Source organism: Neovison vison, chromosome 12 (assembly GCF_020171115.1).
Source record: "Neovison vison isolate M4711 chromosome 12, ASM_NN_V1, whole genome shotgun sequence".
NCBI lineage: Eukaryota > Metazoa > Chordata > Mammalia > Carnivora > Mustelidae > Neogale > Neogale vison.
In genome coordinates, this window is record NC_058102.1 from 143,524,377 (window position 1) to 143,543,954 (window position 19,578).

The window sequence follows — 19,578 nt, forward strand, 5'->3', positions numbered from 1 at the left end:
CATCCCACAGCAACTAGATTTTAAAAATGTGCATTGAATACAGAATGCAAGAAACTCACAAGAAAAATGCAGGAGCCTAGTTTTGTTTATCAAGTGGCAGTGAGGGTGCGAACACCGCAAACAGGCTCCACGTGTCCTTTGCAGGTCCGGGGCTGGGACTCCCCAGGGGCTTTGGTCAGACAAGCTTCAAACTCCCTTTCCATGCAAAGCCCGCGGTCTGGACGGGAGGAAAGGGTTCGAGTCGTCCAGGGGAGAGAGAACCCTTCTGCTCTCCACGGGTCCTCGTGTATTTCCGCACCGGGTACGTCCTGATATTGCTACGTTCCAGCCCAAACTAACGTCTCCGCGTAGGCTCCGTCCAGGTCGGGGTGGGAGAGGGGTCTCGTGCCGAGGCGACAAGGAACCTGGACGGAGTGAGACCTGCCGAACCGTGCAACCCGCTTCGCACAAGAAGAGCAAAGCGCACCTCGCTACGCGGCCGTCCACCGGGACTTACGCGGACACCCGCGCTTGCGTCCCGCCGCAGGCCCGGGGAAGGCGCGTCTGCTCTGCCCTCGCCCCCAGAAGGGCGCGGGCGGGAAGTGCGGGCGGGTCTTCCCGGACCCAGAGCGGAGCAGCTCCGCAGCGCCGCCCAGCCAGCAGCGCGGGGTACGCCCGGAGCCCCGCCGCCCGCGCTCTGCGCTGGGCCCCGAGCTCCGGGCCGAGTCCCGGGCGCCGGGCCGCGTCCGAACTACAACTCCCGCGGCCCCTCGGGCGACCGCGCCGCGCCCCCATCGGCCCGCCCAGCCCGCGGAGCCCCGCCCAGGTCGCGGGCGCCGGAGTCGCCGGGAGTGCGGGCGCGCGGCGGCGAGCGGGCGGGCGGCATGGAGGCCCGCGGGCCGGACGGCTGCTTTCTGGGCGACGTGGGTAGGTGCGGGCGCGGGTGCGGGGACTGCGGGCGCGGATCGGGCCCCGAAGCAGGGGCCGCCGGGCTGCTCTCGGGCGGGACAGGTGCGTCCGAGGACGCGCGCCCGGCGATCGTGACGCGCGCTGCCTCCGGGGCGCCGGCGGGGCGCTTTGGTGGGCCGGGGCTGGAGCGCCGCGGTTCCCTTTCCCGAGCAGCCTCGGAGATCCCCGAGCATCTCCGGCGCGCTCTGCGTCCGGCTCCTCGACCCCGGCCAGCGCGTCGCGGAGGCAGTCATGGTCGTGACGCGTCAGTCGTGGGACTTCCCGACTGCAGACCCACCGGCGCGCCGCGCACCTTGGGCAAGGCGCGAGGAGGGGGTGGGCATAGTCATGGCCAAGCTCAGAGCACCCGGGAGGTGCCCGGTGTGAGAAGATCGTGGCGCACTGTCATTAGCATCCTACAGGTACACCCAGTTGTCATAGAAGGCATCTGCTCCGGGAGGAGGAGATGCCCTTGCGACAGGTCACCCTGTGTTTAAAAAAAAGAAAAAAAAAAAAAAAAAAAGGAAGGAAGAAAAGAAAAAGAAAAAGAAAAAAACCATCTCGGTTCTTCCCCAAATCTCGCTTACCATCTGGGCTATGGAAGAATAAAATGAATTCGAGGGCAAAGGGACATTCCCTGGGAGAAGCAAACATCTTTGCCAATGAAGTAATACTACAGCAGATGAAATGTGCCCAGAATGCACTTTGAAAACCTAAAAGCCAAAAAAAAAAAAAATTGTCTAAAATACCTTTACCTTAGTAAAAACAGCATTGCCAATAAACGTGGGAAGTCATAAGAGTCAGTTTCGAGTGTGAGGAGTTACAGTCCTAGCAAGGCAGGTGTTTGGTCTTGCAAAACAGCCACCTTCAACCAGATCAAAGGCATTTAATAAGCATCTGGTTTGACCTGGCATTCCACCCCAGGCAGGCACTAGACTTTGACCCCACCAGCGTGATCTGTGTTTGGTTCAGTTAAATAAGCAATGAACAGCTATCCAGGGCAGCCAAAACTAGTTGACATATTTTTGTTCACGTAGAGTGCTTAGTAACAGAGCATTTACTTCTGAGTGCTTTTGTTTTCTTTTTGTGTAGTTTAAGGAATCTTGAAGAGAAAAGCATATTCCAACAATGGATTTACAGCTTCTGAGGTTCATGGATATTTTTGACTGTCATTGTTTTATTTCCCTTAAAAAAATATGCCCTGACACTTTCATTCTCAATGCTAATGAATCAGTTGAATGTATTGGATCTGGGGACCTGCTATCCCAGCAGAAGCAGAGGCCCACTGTAGGAACTGCAACCCATTTTAACATTCTGATCCGAAATTCTAGATGCATAGTATACTTACATTTTCCATTTTTTAATAGAACACCTCAGAGACGTAAAGACTGTACTTATTGAGGCTATATTGTAAGGCTCTGCAGAGAATTTAGGGCAAGTCATCTCCTAAGTGAATCCAATATTCATAACTTTGCAAACCTAATACAGGATGTTATGGACCCAACGTAAGTGTCCATTTGCAAAGTTGAAAAAGTGATCCTATATTCAGGATCTATACTCAAGAGCTGTATTCAAGAGGCTGCCAGAAGACGACAAAGGGGTTCCTTAAGGATTTGGGGGCTCTAAGCCAGATGAACGAATTTTCTCAGTCATTCTTGGCCAAGAACTCCAAACACAGCTCACTACTGTCCAGGGTAATCAGAAGGTCCGATGGAGAGGGAAAAGAGAGTTTCTGGGACCACCGTAAGAGCCCGGATCTGCTACGTTATGTGCCAGCATTTGTCACCTGTCCTGGGGGAGCTGCAGTCAGTCCCCATGTCTGATGATTTAAAGGTACAACTGAGTTCACACAACAAGAAAGAAGCAAGGGTGAAGTTAAACCCTGGAGGATTTTTTCTGGGTTCCTTGTTTTATGCTCAAAGACTCACACCCCTCCCATCAAATACATTCATCTCTAATCAATTTGTAGGGTCACTTGAGTGCTTCCCTCCCACCCCCACCATCCCCAGCAGTAAGTCTCAAGACTGGGCTTAAAATACTCCATAAACTGTGTTGTAAACATATACTTTCTCACCTAGGCTTTGTTGTTCCATTTATAGAGCATGGGAAGAATTGATTTAGCAGAATTCCTAAGGGTTTAGGATTTTTGAAATGTTCCGTGACCACTGGCTTCAACTTGAAGTCCCCAGATTCATTAACCCCTCACCAGAGAGCCCATCTGTCCCCTGAAGCCATGCTCTGACTTCTCCTCTCTAGCTATGAAGGTCCTAGATGAGATCTTCGTCCCTTAGAAACCCGTTTCATCTGCATTGATAATGTTTGCTGTAGCCACCCTTGTTCGTTTTCTTAGCTAGATCTTCTGGACCACATGCCGCTTCACTTGGCATTTTTATGATTTGGAGACGGCTTCTTTCCTTAAACCTCACAAACCAGCTTCTAGCTTCTGTCTTTCTTTTACAGCTTCCTCGCCTCTCACGATTCGTGGAACTAAAGAGAGGTCGGGCCTCGCCCTAGATTGGGTTTTGGCTCAAGGCAATGATGTGGCCGGTTTGATCTTCTGTTCAAACCACCTAGACCTTCTCGGCATCCGCAGTAAGGCTGTCTCATGGTCTTAGCATTCGTGTGTTCACCGGAGTAGCGCTTCTCATTTCCTTCAAGAACTTTTTCTTTGCATCCACAACTTGGCTGTTTGGTGCAAGAGACTTAGCTTTCAGCCTGTCTTAGCCTTCCACATGTCCCCGTTCCTGAGCTTAATCATTTCTCGTTGTTTTTAAAAACATTTTTTTGAAGATTTATTTTAGAGAGAGTGCCAGCGCATGTGTGTGAGTTGGGGGCAAGGGGGACGAGAGAGAATCTCAAGCAGCCTCCCTGTGGGGTGCAGAGCCCACCGTGGGGCTCCGTCTCATGACCCTGAGACCATGCATGGCCTGAACTGAAATAAGAGTCAGGAGTTTAACTGCCTGAGCTACCCAGGGGCCCCTCATTTCTAGCTTTTGATTTAAAGCGAGACATATGGGACCCTTCCTTTCACTTGAACAGAGAGGCTGGCGTGGGGTTATTAGTTGGTCTTAATTTCACTGTGTGGTCTTAGGGAATAGGGAGGCCTGACAAGAGGGGGATGGGGGAGCAGTTGGCTGGGGAAGTCGGGACACCCACATTTGTCCATTAAGCTCCCCGTCTCCTAGGAGCATGGTTTGGGGCATCCCCAGACAGGTAAGTAACACCAAAGGTTATGGATCGCAGGTCACGACAGCAAAGGTGATCAAGTGTGAAATACTGCAGCAATGACCGAAGTGTGACAGGCACAAAGTGAGGTAAAAACCGTTGGAAAAATTGCAACACAGGATTGCCAATGTGTAAAATAAATTAAAAAATTAAAAAAAACAAAAAACCCGAATGACCTGCGAAGTGCAAGAAATCGAAGCCCCCCCCACCCCGCCTTCCTGAGCTGCAGCCCCGTCCTGCTGCGACACTGGTGCAGGGCACCAGGCTCCCTGTGACCCCAGACTCACCACGTTCAAGGCTCCGGCGCTCCATCCTACGTGCAGGCTCCGTGCTCAGGAGGCAGCTGGATGGCTCCAGCACCGCTGTGCTCGGGTCCAGGCCGCGTGGAGGTGAAGAAGGGAGAGGGTCTTCTGGAAGTCCTTGGGAGAGAGGGGAGTTTTGAAGCTGTGAAACCACTGCCAGTCTCCCCCTGCCTTCCTGGGAGCTACAGTTGGGTCAGCTGTGCAGCAGGGACGAGGGCTCCTGGGATTGGCTTAGATCACACACGGGGTGAGTCGGACACTCAACCGGCTGAACCGCCCCAGTGCCCATCCCCCAGGGAGTCTGGGGGTGTTTGGACAAACTCCATGATCACATGTGGTGTCTTGGGTTTCGGAAGGGTCCTTGGGGTTGCATGGGGTTCTCTGGCCCTGGAGGCCGCGGCCCCAGCGCTCCTGTGCTCTCCCGCGCAGGTTTCTGGGTGGAGCGCACCCCCGTGCACGAGGCGGCCCAGCGCGGCGAGACCCTCCAGCTGCAGCGGCTGATCGAGAGCGGCGCGTGTGTCAACCAGGTCACGGTGGACTCCATCACGCCCCTGCACGCGGCCAGTCTGCAGGGCCAGGCGCAGTGTGTGCAGCTGCTGCTGGCTGCCGGGGCCCAGGTGAGGGGCCCTGTGGGACAGAGCCCTGAGAGGGGAGGGACGGCACCTGCTCCCCAGAACCTAGGGAGGGAGGGAAAAGAGATACGAGGCCCGGGATTAGCCTTGTGCTGCGCAAATGCACGGGAAGGAGAGAAAGCCCTGGACGGGAAGGAGGAAGCCAGCGGGGGCCTTCTCGAGGTCGGTGGCACGCTGAGGCCCAGTGTGGTCATGGCACGGCTATCAGGAGTGTACTGGTGGCCAGAGAGAGGCCGTCGTCGGCAGGGAGAGGCAGGCGGAGCGCTCTGCATGGACGCAGGGGCAGGAGCAGGCCTGCACATCACACAGGCCCAGGAGCTGCTGCTTGGGTCCGGGGGAAGGTTGTGGTCCCAGAGGACTGAGCGGGTTGCCGCTCTCCATGGGAGGTAGGGGCGGGCTGGCCCAGAGCACAAGGCTCGGGTTTGTTTCCCCGGCGCCTGCCAGGGCGCACCGCAGCTGGTGGTGTCCGGCTGACGGGGCAGCTGGCCGCGGGGCACTGGGAGGGGCCGACTGGACACCCACAACCTGCAGCCGCTGGAACCCGGGCCCCAGTGTGCGTCCTGAGCCACACCGGTCCCACCGCCACGCCAGCTCCCCAGAGCCTCGCCCCTGCCGGTGGCCCCCGAGGAACCAGAACACAGTGTAGTGGTCCCCGAATAACAGTGGAGTTCTAGACCGAGCCCGCCGGATGGAGTCGCCTTCTTCCTTCCCGAGGGTGTTCCGGCCGGAGGGGCCGCGTGAAGCCACCGGCGCTCTGAGCAGGAGTTCGGACTCACTTTCCTCCTGCGTCCTTAGCTAGCTGTCTGGGGCAGGGGGCAGGTGGCAAGAGGGAAGCAGAATTGAGCCTGTCCCGAGAGAAGGGCCCCGAAGAGGACGCCTCCCACACTTGGCAGGCTGACTGGCACCCCCGACCCCCGTTCCTTTGTCTTTGAACGCCCTTGTCTGGCGCAGTTCCTTGGCACACACTCGGACGCTGGTGCTCCCAACAAGGGCCTTTGCAAAGATGAATGTGCATCAGGGGAGACAGCGGGTCCCGTGGGCTTCCCCTCTGCCCTGATGCCCGCCCTGACGCTCCCCGCTCCTTTCTCTCTCCCACCAGGTGGACGCCCGCAACATCGATGGCAGCACACCCCTGTGCGATGCCTGTGCCTCAGGCAGCATCGAGTGCGTGAAGCTCCTGCTCGCCTACGGGGCCAAGGTCAACCCGCCCCTGTACACGGCATCCCCGCTGCACGAGGCCTGCATGAGCGGTGAGTCCATGTGAGCAGGCGGTGTAGACGGGAAGCCACAGGTTGGTAAGGAGTGTGCCAGACTGCTTCTGGCTCCTGGTCGGGGGTTGCCTGGCTGTCAGAACCTCCTCGTTTTCTCCTTTTTTCCCGTCCAGGGGTGCAAGATGGTTTTCACCCAGGAGTGGGGGGTCCGTGGTTTCCAGGGCGGGGTTCTGTTTCTCAGGGTGCCCTCCAGTGCCTTTCAGATGTTAACACTGCAAGTCCCTCCCCGTGCCGTGCCTCCTCTGTCTCCCCAGTCTTTTGCCCTGTGGCTCCCTGTTCTGGTTGGGAGACGAGACCCAACATATGCCCGAGGACAGGTGCTGGCAGGGGGAGGAGGTGCACCCTGGAGGCTCGGAACAGGTGGGATTTCATCTGCCCCATGGGAATGGATAGGTTTCAGTGGAGGATAAGAGGAAGGCCACTCCGTGCACAGAGAAGGTGACTCATCCAGGCTTACTGGGCCCGAAGTTCCCAGTGGAGGGTCAACAGAGAAGACTGGAAATTTAGGGCAACACTGGCGGGTGGGAGATCGTTAAATGACAGACTAAGGAGTCTGGATTCTACTCTTCTGAGTGAAGGTTGCACGCTCCTGGCCAGTATTTGGGTTGGCGGGCACCCTGCTGCTGTTGGTTACGGGGGGTGGGGTACAGGGCTGTGGGGGGGGGGCGTGCTCTTCCACGGCTCTTCACGGAGCCACTGTCCTCTGTGGCCTCCCGCCCCGCTGTCCAGTGAGGTCGGCTTTTGTCACCCGGACCTTGTGCTGAGACCGTACCGCTGCCATCCAGGTCAAAGGAGCATCGTACAGTTCCAAGGACACTTTATGAAACCCGCGACACTACGTGTGATCGTGTTGTTGGTCCAGTTACTCCTTGAAGTCCTTGGGGGACCCCCATGGCCAGATGGTGGAAGCCAGAGACTTCGGCCCGGCCTGTGAGGGGTTGGCAGCCTGGGTCCCACTCAGCCCTCTCCCACCCGCTGCCCCCACACCACCGCGTCCCCCAGTCCCACCTAGAGCTGCGCAGTGCCCCTGCCATTCCACACCTGCGTCTCTCTGCGTGTGGCCTGAAATCCCCAGGCTCGGGGCTCACCTGTCCGGCTGTGGCTGCCTTGGGCTGACGGCAAATGCACACGTTCATTCATGGTTCCCGTCCTTTCCCATGCGTTTGAAGGAAGCTCTGAGTGCGTGAGGCTCCTTATTGACGTCGGGGCCAACCTGGAGGCGCATGACTGCCATTTCGGGACTCCTCTTCACGTGGCCTGTGCCCGGGAGCATCTGGACTGCGTCAAAATGCTGCTTAACGCAGGTAGGCCGGCCTTTCTCCTGCGCTGCCCAGGGTGAGTGTGTCCTGATTCTCCCTGTGCTTCTCGGGGCAGGCGTGCTGGTGTTCATACCCGCGTGGCTGAAGGCAGGTGTGTCCTGTTTCTCGCTGCGCCTCTGAGGCAGGCGTGCTGGTGTTTATACCCTCGTGACTTGATGCAGGTGTTTTGGTTACCTGTCCGTGTCCCGGCCATGAGCGGGGCAGTGGAATCAGACAGAGCAGCTTGGAAAGTGGCTCTCCCACCCGCACAGCTGAGACCGTGGACCTCCGTGTCTGTATCTATAAAGTTGGGAAGAATAAACCCCGTTTTGCGGGGTTGCTGGAAGGACTTGTACTCACGTTTCCACAGGATCTGCTGCTCGATAAAGGCCAATCGTTATTCTGAGTGGGCACGGGGACCAGCCACCGTGCCTGCCTGATGGGTTTGCATCTACATCAGAAAGAGGTGGGGGGCTTCGTGGGAAAGGAGCCGGCAGCACGTTTGGAATGGTCCTTGTTCAGGCTTAGGATAGGGGTTTCTCAAGGCAAAAACCAAAAAACGAAATAAAGCACAGTCTGGTCCAGTGAAGGTTGGATTCAGGACCTGTTTACCATGGTGGTTGTCGAAACATAGCCAAAGTGGGTGCTGGCAGGGAGTTTTCATTATGAACCCAATGTAAATATTTTGTTGGAAAATTGTAGCTCAGCCATTCTGGGTGCAATTTAGGATAAAAAACAAAACCGGTCAGAAATAGAACGATGACGTGCTCTCTCCGGACGACAGTCATTTGAGCTTAAGTTACATGTGCTTTTCTGTTTGGGAGTCTGGTTCGCTTTCATGAGCCACTTTTACGTGTTTTTAGTGAAAAAGACTTATTTTGTGTCAGGTTAGCCTTTGGGGTGGTTTTCCTTCTTACACAACGCTAAACCATTGGGACAAGGAGTAGTCTGAGGCCTTCCAGCAATCACTCCGATTGCGGTCAACCGAGGGTCATCAGCGGCCGTGACTGCTGAGCTGAAATGGCCACATTACCGTCAACAGCTGTCCCCAGAGTGCCTGCTGTGCATGCGCTCGGGACACCTGGTGCCCTTTCTTCTTTAGTTCCTTTAGTGGTGGCTGGAGGGGAGAGCATCGAGTCAGGGCCCTGAATCCCAGCACCCGTCTGTATCAGTTAGGACTTTACGGATCCAGTTACTCTTGTAAGCAGCCACGTGCAGGGGGCCGAAGGGAAGTCTTGGTCCAGGAGACGGAAAGGATCAGAAGGAGGCAGGTGTCAGGGTCACTTTGCCCCAGGGGTTGTCTGCATCCTGAAGCTGGCATGTCTCCGAATCTTGCAGGTCTGCTGTCCACTCTGCGGGCTTGATCCTATGCCTGGCGTCCCTAATGGGCTGAAAATGACAGCATCAGGGTCGGGCTCAAATCCACTTTTCTTCCCAAGGCTTAGGGTAGTTTTCTCTAAGACTGAGAAACAGCTTCTCCAGCTGTTCCCACACATTTCCCCTTAAATCTCAGGAACCACACTGGGTCCTGGTTCTGAACCCAACCTAGTGTCTTTGTCCAGGCTTGGCACATTCTGACTGGCTCAGGCCCAGGTTATTTGAACTAATTCCTGGGGGTGGGGAGAGAGGGATTCACCAATCAGGGCCCATTCCCGGGGATAGAGGCCAGGTGGTCCCCCTGCCCTAGCAGCCACCCTCCCTGCAAGTTCCAAGGTGTGGGCTCAGTGGGGCAGGCTGGGCAGTCTGGGAGGGCAACCGGGGGCTTTCCAACACCGGGGGCATGGAGTGAGGGACAGAATGGAGTGCCCTGGGGAAGGCTCCCATACACAGCAGTGGTGACGGCCACCACCAGGCCCTGTAGGTTTAGATGGTCGCCTTTGACAGCTCCTCCTTCCTAGACCAGAGGCATGGTTTTCAGCTGCCAGAGAGGGCACATCGGAAAAGACAGAGAAGAGGGCAGCATGTGGGCTCTAAGGAAAGTAGTGATTCTTCACGTGGTGGGGTGGGGCGCAGAGCCCTTGGAAAATGCACGGGAAGCCTCAGACGCCGGGGTGGGCATGGAGGCGGCGGGTCTGGTCGGAGCCGCAGAGACTGTAGCCGCCGCAGGGAGCGCGCAGAGCAGCGGGGACCGCCCCGGAGCGGGGACGGCGGGTGCGGGTGCTGGGTGGTCCCGCATCCTGGCGCGCGTGGCCGGCCCTGGTCTGCGCGTGCGCACAAGGCTTTACTCTGAGTCCGCTTTGGTCCGGTCGTGCTTTGAAATCTGAAATCAGACTTTGACCCCTTTTTCCCTGAAGATTGAGGTTGAGAATTTTTAATGCCGCGATGCCTGAGGTTGTTTTGCTTGCCCGCCCCCCCCCTTTCTCCATCCCTCCCTCTTGCACTCCCTCCCCCTCTCTCTCCCTCCTCCTCCTCTCCCCTTCTCTCCTTCTATTTCCCCTGCCCCCTCCATCTCTTCCTTCCTCTCCCCTACAGCCCCTCCTTCTCTCCCCACCCTAGTTTCAGGCACATCATCATCGTCCCCACAAAACCACCTTCTCCCTCTTTTTTCTTTCCTCTGTCCCTGCCCCCCCCCAGCCCCCATTTTACTGTGTGTTGGCTTCCTTTCTCTGTCTTGTGTAAGCTACACCAGGAGGGTTGAGTCACGTATTTGTCATGGACAGACGGTGCTGTGTTCCTGACTCTGCCTTCGGTGCCGTTTGGACCCTGTGTGCCCAGGTCTGTGGTTCGCCCAGCTGCAGCGCATGCCAGTGTCCCCTCCCGATCTCCCTTCTGCGTCACCCCCAGTCCACAGGAGCCCGGAGCAGTAAAAACAGCCTGTTTTGTACCTTGGGATGCCACCTTGTGGAAAGAATCACTGTGCGGTGGTTTTGTGGCCCGAGAAGCAGGGGGGTGTGAGTCCCAGAGCTCTTCCTACCGCTGGTCTCCTTGACCCGCTTGTGGCCCCGTCTTTTTTGCTAAACAGAGACAGTCTCTTTCCATCCCGCTTGGCAAGATTGTTGCCACAATTAATGACCTGAAGCAGCTCCTGCATTTCACAGTCTGTACACTTGACAGTTTATTTTTCGTCACCAGTTTGCGTCTAGCATTCATACTCCTATTTGCTTTATGACTGCAACTACAGAATTCTTTATTCTTCCAGGCGGCTATTGGAAGAGCGCCCCCCAGCATGTAGGGGTTTCATGGGGGGAGGTTCTTTTTTTAAATTTTAAATTTTTATTTTTTAATTAACATATATTATTAGCCCAGGGGTACAGGTCTGTGAATCGCCAGGTTTACACACTTCACAGCACTCACCATGGCACATACCCTCCCCAATGTCCATAACCCCACCCCCCTTCTCCCAACCCCCCTCCCCCCAGCAACCCTCAGTTTGTTTTGTGAGATTAAGAGTCACTTATGGTTTGTCTCCCTCCCAATCCCATCTTGTTTCATTTATTCTTCTCCTACCCCCAAAACCCCCACGTTGCAGCTCCAATTCCTCATATCAGAGAGAGCATATGATAATTGTCTTTCTTTGATTGACTTATTTCGCTAAACATAATACACTCTAGTTCCATCCACGTTGTCGCAAATGGCAAGATTTCATTTCTTTTGTTGGCTGCGTAGTGTTCCATTGTGTATATATACATCTTCTTTATCCATTCATCTGTTGATGGACATCTAGGTTCTTTCCATAGTTTGGCTATTGTGGACATTGCTGCTATGAACATCAGGTGCACGTGCCCCTTCGGATCACTACGTTTGTATCTTTAGGGTAAATACCCAGTAGTGCAATTGCTGGGTCATAGGGTGGCTCTATTTTCAACTGTCTGAGGAACCTCTATGTTGTTTTCCAGAGTGGCTGCACCAGCTTGCATGCCCCCCAACAGTGCAGGAGGGTTTTGGGGGGATGGTTCTTCAATGATTGCCTTTCAGCATTATTTTTGCAGTGTGTATCTGCGGAATTAAATACTTAGGTAATGTAGCTTTCTTCCTGAGGGATTTTTTTTTGCCTTGACCTGACTTGGGAGTTGGGCAGAGAACTTTTCTGGGCTTGTATTATCTTGTTGGGGTGCTTGCTGGGTTTTTAGGATCAGGCAGTGATGGCTGTTATGGATGTAGTTTTTAGGTTCTACTAGGGGATTAGAACTGTTCTAAGTCATGGGTTCCTGGGTGGCCCAGTTGGTTAAGCATTGGTCTTCAGCCCAGGTCATGGTCCCCCAGGTCCTAGGAGTGAGCCCCTGTTGAGCTTAGTGGTGAGCCTGCTTGTCCCTCTTCCCCTCCCCCAACTTGTGCAGCCTTGAGTTCTCTCTCTGCCTCAAATAAATAAATAAAATCTTTAAAAAGAAACCCTTTTAAGTCAGAAACCAGAATTTCCAAATATTTTTGAGCAGTGGGACAGGAAATCTAATAGCCTTACTTACATCCCTTATTTCTTCTAAATTTTTTTTTTTTTTTTAGATAAACACAGGTTTTATTTTTTCTACAGAATTTACTGCAGGTCACCATGTAATGAAGACAAAAGCAGATCATTCTTCATGTGTCAAACTTGTTTACTAATTTAAATAAAAACATATGACTCCCATTACACAGATAATTCTAAATCTAGTTTGAAAATCAAATCAATCAAGAAGTATCTGTCAGGAGATTATGTACGTACCTATCTTACTACACCAAAAGTAAGGCTGTCCTCTTCCCAGAATATATGGACAATGAGCAATCAACCATCAACACAGTGGATGTATTAATATTTGGGGAAATACTGGAAAACTATTTGTTAAAAAACAAATTTTTCTAGACATTATCTTGCCCTTGCAAGAGACTTGCAGATCCAGAGAGAAGTTTAGAAAAGGGGTCTTATTTAGTCCAGAAAATCTTCAGAGTATGATACAGTTCTGAGCTAACCAGATACTAAAGAACCTTCATAGGAACAAGCAGTCTTGGAAACCACACAGCCTCATTTTGAATTAACTTGCTTTTGTCAAAGGTGTAGAATTAATGATCAAGTACCAGGCACTTCTGTAATGTACCCAATGCCAAATGACTACTGACATTCTACTTCCTACTATAATGACTTCTTGATTCAAGGCAGGTGGGGGGCGTAAAGAATATTGTGAGCTGTAAAATAAATTGTACTCCAATGACCACATCTCTAAAGATAAATCTTGTTTTTTAACATGAGAAACTCACTGAATCCAACAAATGCTAATTAGAGGAAAGGTAGTGTGAGTAAAACTGGGGCAGGAACCCTCTAACTACATTAGGAAGACATGAAAGAATTAGTCATTCTAAGAGAAGAATCATTTTCCCACTAGTTCCACTGTTATGGATGATATTTTTGTGAGCCTGGGCCACCTTCTCCAGCGAATACTGAGAACCTATTACAGGTTTCAACCAACCAATTTCCATTCCAGCTTGAAGGGCCGCTGCAAATTGCCTAAACTCCTCCTTAGTTGATGAATACAGAGCAACTCCAATTATACTAGATTCCTTTGCCATGGTGTCCCGTGGGTTTATTTCAATAGGACCTCTGCTGCCAACAACTATTACTCGTCCTCCATATGACAGAAGATTCAAATCATTACTAAGATTTACATTAGCTAACATTTCAATGATCACATCAATTCCTTTTTCACCAACAGATTTCTTAATTTTTTCAATATAATTAGGTTCTCTGTGATTGAACACTTCATGGGCTCCATTTTGCAAAACAATGTTTTGTCCTTCCTCAGTACCAGCTGTGCCCAAAACCTTTAAGCCGTAAGCTCTGGCAATTTGGCATGCTGCTAGTCCAACTCCTCCACTAGCCCCATGAACCACAACACTTTCTCCAGCTTTCACACGGGCACTGTGGAGCAGGGCTCGATAAGCAGTAAAATAGGGAATACCAATGGCAGCTCCTTGCTTCAAGTCCAGTTTTCCTGGTAGTGTGTAAACGGTGTGATCGGCTGCAAGAGCATACTCGGCATAGCCCCCCGAGATGGTGCTCGTAGTGAAAACCCTGTCACCTTTCTTGAAAGTGGATACATTATCTCCAACAGCTTCTACTATGCCAGCCACATCGGAACCAGGAGTATAGGGTAAGAGCGCTTTTCTACTGTAAGTACCAGAACGAATGTATGTTTCCACTGGGTTTATACCACATGCGTGGACTTTGATGAGAACCTGATGGTCTTTTGGAATTGGTACTGCAATATCCGACTGGAGTTTCAGCACTTCTGGTCCACCAAATTCAAAAACTCGAATCGCTCTCATCAACTTCTGTCCAGTCGCCATGGTGATCCGATTCTAGAGTGGGGACGCAAAACCTGCGAAGGCTAGCTGAGATTCCACGGGAAAGGGGGACTTATTTCTTCTAAATTTATCACATGGAGATATGTTGGTGATCTGACCTCCTCTAACCCCACGTTGCTGATATTTTATGACTGTGATTGGAATCTCTTTTGGGGGGCATAACTTCACTAATGCTGGGCTATTTGCTTGGCTTCTTTAAGATACTTTTCTCCTATCCCGTTTCTCTTATAACTTCCTTATCCACTAGGAGCAGACTTCAAAGAAGTTGGTTAAAAAAAAATCCTGAGGGTCCAGGAGATCCCCTTGTGTAGAATTGGTGATGGCCATGCCCTAGGAATGATGTTTTACACAAATCCTATTTTTATCAAAATATTTTTGATGCATCTAAAATATTATAATTAGTATTTATTCACCTCTTTCTGAAAGTCTACTGTTTTTTAAAAGATTTTATTTGAAAGAGAGAAAGAGAGAGCATAGACAGGGAAAAGGGCAGTGGCAGAGGGAGAAGCAGGCTCCCTCCTGAGCAAGGACCGCCCCCCCGCCCATGTGCGGATCGATCCCCAGACCCCGAGATAATGGCCTGAGGTGGAGGTGGACACTTAACCGCCTGAGCCCCCCAGGTGCCCCTCTGAACGTCTGCCACTATCCTGAGAGCAGGTGGGTGGCAGAGCTTACGAGACACCTCATCTCTTACCTGAACTGTGGAAGATGTTTGGGGAACATGACCTGGGTTTCTTTTGAGCTTCTCTTTTCTGAAAGCATAATTCCTAGGAAGTATTCCTTCCTTCCTGCAGCACAGCTTTCCTGCCGTGCATGTGCCCGCGCAAGCAGGAACAGTGTGCACGGGAGCGGGAACAGCAGGGGAGTTTCTGTAGCTTCCCCCGAGGTCTCAGAGCCTCAGAATCCATGCGCACAGCCTGTATGAGGTCTTAGGACTGCCTGTTAACTCACAGGGAAGTTTTCTGTTTTCTTTTTCTTCTCTCTGGTTCCATTTCCAGTTCTCTCACTTTCCTCCAACTGTTGGTCTGTAGCTCTCCTACCACCAGAAAAAAAAAAAAAGTAATTACTGCTTTGGGATCTTGAAAAAGATCCTGGAAAGGCCGTAGAGAATCTGTCTTGACTTTCTTTCCCGGCTGGGGCATTGCTTTTGGACACTGTGTGGAGTGAGAAAGTACAACCTGACCTTTCTGCTGGCTTCTCAGCCTCTGCTTGTGATAATCGTTCTCTGCTCTGGACCGGCAGGGGCCAACGTGAACGCAGCGAAGCTTCACGAGACCGCCCTGCATCACGCAGCCAAGGTGAAGAACGTTGACCTCATCGAGATGCTCGTTGAGTTTGGAGGCAACATCTACGCGCGGGACAACCGGGGGAAGAAGCCGTCCGACTACACGTGGAGCAGCAGTGCGCCGGCCAAGTGCCTGGAGTTCTACGAAAGTGAGGCCCTGCCGTCCCTGTCGCACGGATGTGCTTGGTTGGGTTCGCGTGTCACGGGTAGCCTGCAGATGCTCTGACAGTCTGTCAGTCATGTCCGAGCAAGCCGGCCGTCCCGGGCCCCTGTGTCCTCACCCTCCAGGAGACAAGGACAAAGGATCTGGCTGAGGACCACACTTCTTTGGGTGCAGATTCTTTTTTAAAAGATTTTATTCATTTATTTGAGAAAGAGAGAGGGAGTGCCCAAGTAGGGGGAGTGGCAGGCAGAGGGAGAGGGAGAAGAGGAACCCGAAGTGGGGCTTGATCCCAGGCCCCTGGGACCATGACCTGAGCCAAAGGCAGACACTTAACCGACTGAGCCACCCAGGCGCCCCTGGGTACAGATTTTTTTTTTTTTAAGATTTTATTTATTCATTTGACAGGCAGAGATCACAAGTAGGCAGAGAGGCAGGCAGAGAGAGAGGGGAGGAAGCAGGCTTCCCTGCTGAGCAGAGAGCCCAAGGCAGGGCTTGATCCCAGGACCCTGGGATCATGACCTGAGCCGAAGGCAGAGGCTTTAACCCACTGAGCCTCCCAGGCACCCCATGGGTACAGATTTTCAAATGATTTTATACTGCCTTACCACCACAAGAGGCTTACAGATGCCTCTCAGTTGGGGGAGAAAAAAACCAATTTACTCACATGTTTGCTGGCCCCACCCCACCGAAATCCATCTGAACTTCGAGGCAGATGCCATCCATGTGTCCAACATGTCCTGGAGGGTATTTCTTTTCTTGTTCCAAATAACTGGCAGCATGAAGTAACGGGGGAAAATGAATTTCTCCAGGATTTCTTTTTTTTTTTCTTCTTTTCCTCTCAAAGAATTTTTTATTTCATAAATCTTCATCAGTCGAGAATACTGTGTTTGGCGAATTTGTATTTTTATCAAGCAGACGTTTGCAGCGTATGTGGGTTTTTAAAGAATCGAATCATTGTAAAAGCCGACTCTGTTACGCAGGTGCCTTGGTGGCCAGGGGCCCCAGGGACCTTCCATTGTTGGCCCCGGTGTACTCGCCCTCCCCAGCCACGGCTGCAGGCTTCTCCTTTTGTCCCAAGGTCCTGACCCTCAGCCTGCGAGCCAGTCTGTGTCTGTCAGAGCCGTTCTGTGGTGTGTGCGTGTTGTCCCTGAGTCCCCCTCTGCCCCGCAGCTCAGGCAGTGAGAGCAGGGCCTGTGGCCTGGGACCTGCCCGGCGCTGGCCCTCACCCCGTCCCTCATCTGTCTGCAAGTTTGAGAAATGAGCCTGCTAGCCACAGAGCAGTCCTTTGCTGACGAATCTGTGTGCCAAGATCTAACATTACAGAAAAAGGGTAAAGAAAAGCCTCCCCAGAACCCCACAGAATGAAATCCCAGTGGACTCTACCCAAATTCCATTTCCTGATCTTCCTTCCGGGGTCCTTGGCGTCCCTCCTGGTAGCCTTCCCGAAGGCACGTAGGCCCCATCCTAGCCCGAGGGGAGGGGAAGCGTTTCCAGGTCTACCCTGGCATTTCCTGAGGGGGAGGATGGTGTGCTCCTTCCTTCCGCTTGCTCACCGCACGGGATTCCTGTTCCCTCTCTTCCAGAAACACCTCTGACCCTGTCGCAGCTCTGCCGGGTGAGCCTGAGGAGGGCTACTGGCGTCCGAGGCCTGGAGAAGATCACCAAGTTGAACATCCCTCCCCGGCTCATTGATTATCTTTCCTACAACTGAGCCTCACGCCTGGGAGGCAGGAGCCGGCCAGGGCACCGGGGGTGGGGGTCCCCCGGCTGCCGGCCTTGCAGAGCCTAGCGGCTGGGCCACAAGGACTGGCCTTGTCTGCAGCCGCCCGACTGTTGGAGCCAGAACAGCGTTCCCCGCGTCCCGGCCGCCTGCCCTGCTCTGTCTCCTCTGCAGACTCGCGGAGGATACTTCCAAGGCCCTGGGAAGGCCCGGCTTCAGCTTCTGCAGGGAGCGTGGCCCCGTGCTGGCTCGCCTGGAATTGCGCTCTCTCCTCAGGCCCAGCCATCCGGTGTCCTTTCACTGAGCTTCCTCAGGGGGACTCTCAGGGAGGACTCTTCTGGGAGCACAGGAGAAGGCCACGTGGGGCTGAGGGTCCAGGGCCCTGCTGCCCCGGAGCCCGGGGCACCTTCGGCAGTAGCGTGGTCCTGGGTGTCCGAAGGGGGAAGGACCCTGTACTGCAGAGGTCAGGTCCTGACCGTGTGGTTGGGGACAGCTGCTTTGATGACATCCTGCTACTTGGACGCTTTTTTCTGGAGCTGTGCTCCGCACTCTACAAGGTCCCCCTGTGCCCAGGCAGACCTGACACTCAGGGGGCTTTGCAGGGGTCTTGGTCGGGGAAGCCTTGGGCAGATTACTCCCCACACCTAGCACAGGAACTCTCCATGCCTCAGCTTTGCAGAAGTTTATGTTGGGGATACAATCTTGAATTAGAGCAGACACAGGCTGCCGCACTGAGGTTTTGTTCACAGGTCTGCAGAACCCCAGAGGACGTGAAGGAGGGTCCGCGCGTATTCCGGGAGAAGCTTCCAATGGGAAGGACCGTTAGGACCCCCTCTAGGGAGGACCGCTCCTCTGGATGAATGGATTCTCTCCTTACCCTGGAGTGTGCTCACTCCCCGAAGCTCTGAAATTGGTAGGACAGGGAGATTGCCGGCTCCCGGGATGACCAGCCGCTGACTCGTGCCTTTTGTAGGTACTTAAGGGACGTCTGCGATGCTGGGAACTGTCCGAGTGCTGAGCTGCGTAGGAATCAGACTCTTTCCCCAAGGCAGGGGAAGAAAACGTTTTTCCGGTTTGTTCTGTAGTAACAGAGACAGGAGCTCTACACTCTTGGCCAGAGACGAGCCCTGCAGTAGTACAGTTTCACGGCCTCATGTCAGATTTTCTCTCCTGATTTAAAAACACAAAACCCAGGCAGTTCAACTAGAGGACGTTTGCATAATTCGTGCAGGTGTATTTGGTTTCTGGGGACACGGGGAAGGCACCACTGGGAAACGAGGCTGGGAGTTGTGCCCGAAGGCCGGTGTCCCGACCTGCTCCCAGGGGAGTGTGTGGGGCAGAAAGAGGCTGCACTGGGGAAGCCAGGTGTGGGCGCGTCTCCTCTCCTCGGGGATCCTTGGTGGGGCCGCAGATCTGGGGAGAGTTTCATGGTGGTGGCCAGTGGGCATTTTCTGACTTGAAAATGACATTGAGGCATTGTCAAGGTGGTGCCTCACTGAGCGCCGGGAATGGGTCACTCCCTTCCAGTGCCATGTGAGATCCGAGTTCGGGGCAGATGGTTTTGCACGTACTAATGAGAAAATCTCTGGGTTCTGCCCATCCACCTGTGTAACAGAAACTGGCCTCTAGCCACGAATGCTGATGCGCTTTCTCCCGTGGACTAGAGTGCAGAGTCCGTCCCCACACTCACTGCTCAATGAAAATTGTTTCAGAGTCCATCCTGACGTTCACACAGCCCTTTTGTTGGAAGCAGACGCACTGATGGGGCCCTGGCCTTCTCCCAGATTCCTGTCTTCCTGCCTCTCTGTGTCCTGGTGCTGATGTCAGGGACTAGGACTTTAGGGCCTCCTGTAGCTTTTCTCTGTCAGCCTTACCGAGCTGTAACCGACGTGGAACCCACCTGCAGCCTGACGATAGATACGTTTCTCCGCTCCTCTGAGCCCAGATCTTCCCAGCCACGGTGCAGGGAGGAAAGGTCAGAATCTGATCGTTTAAAGGACATTAATAATCAAGTCCTGAATTGTATGAATGAGACCATGAGGCCCTGATAACCTGTCTTTTTGTGAGTCTGAAGTTAGGTGCTTAACAGAGGCCTTGAAAAACATTAAGTGCTCCCCACACATCACAGTTAGGTGTGTGTGTGTGTGTACTGTGGCTTTGTGGGTGTTTGTATAGCCTATAGCTGTGTCAGTGATTCTCTTCTGGCTTTGGGACAGTCCCACTTATTTCAGGAGAAACATCAGAAGACCTCTCTGTTGGCATTGTAGAACTCAACGTGCAGCTGACAAATCAGGAGACCCTTGTGGCACAGATAACAATGGACTGGTCATGAAAATACAGAAAGATCTAGAAATCGTAAGAGAAAGGTTAGGGCACCTGGGTGGCTCAGTTGGTTAAGAGTCTCCCTTTGGATCAGGTCCTGAAACCAGGGTCCTGGGATCGAGTCCTGCATTGGGATCCCTGTTCAGTGTGGAGCCTACTT

At 53.2% G+C, this 19,578-nt stretch overlaps 2 protein-coding genes across 2 annotated transcripts; one reads left to right on the plus strand and one right to left on the minus strand.

Moving 5' to 3' along the window:
- Window positions 1-849: 849 nt before the first annotated feature.
- Window positions 850-18,318, plus strand: ASB13 (ankyrin repeat and SOCS box containing 13). Its single transcript, XM_044226968.1, has 6 exons — window positions 850-906; window positions 4,884-5,071; window positions 6,186-6,336; window positions 7,527-7,661; window positions 15,171-15,362; window positions 16,960-18,318. Exons 1-6 carry the CDS (start codon window positions 864-866, stop codon window positions 17,085-17,087), a joined length of 837 nt encoding a protein of 278 aa, XP_044082903.1. The 5' UTR covers window positions 850-863; the 3' UTR covers window positions 17,088-18,318.
- Window positions 12,913-13,925, minus strand: LOC122891363 (quinone oxidoreductase-like). Its single transcript, XM_044226967.1, has one exon. The coding sequence runs from the start codon at window positions 13,908-13,910 to the stop codon at window positions 12,918-12,920; it is 993 nt and encodes a 330-aa protein (XP_044082902.1). The 5' UTR covers window positions 13,911-13,925; the 3' UTR covers window positions 12,913-12,917.
- Window positions 18,319-19,578: the final 1,260 nt, after the last annotated feature.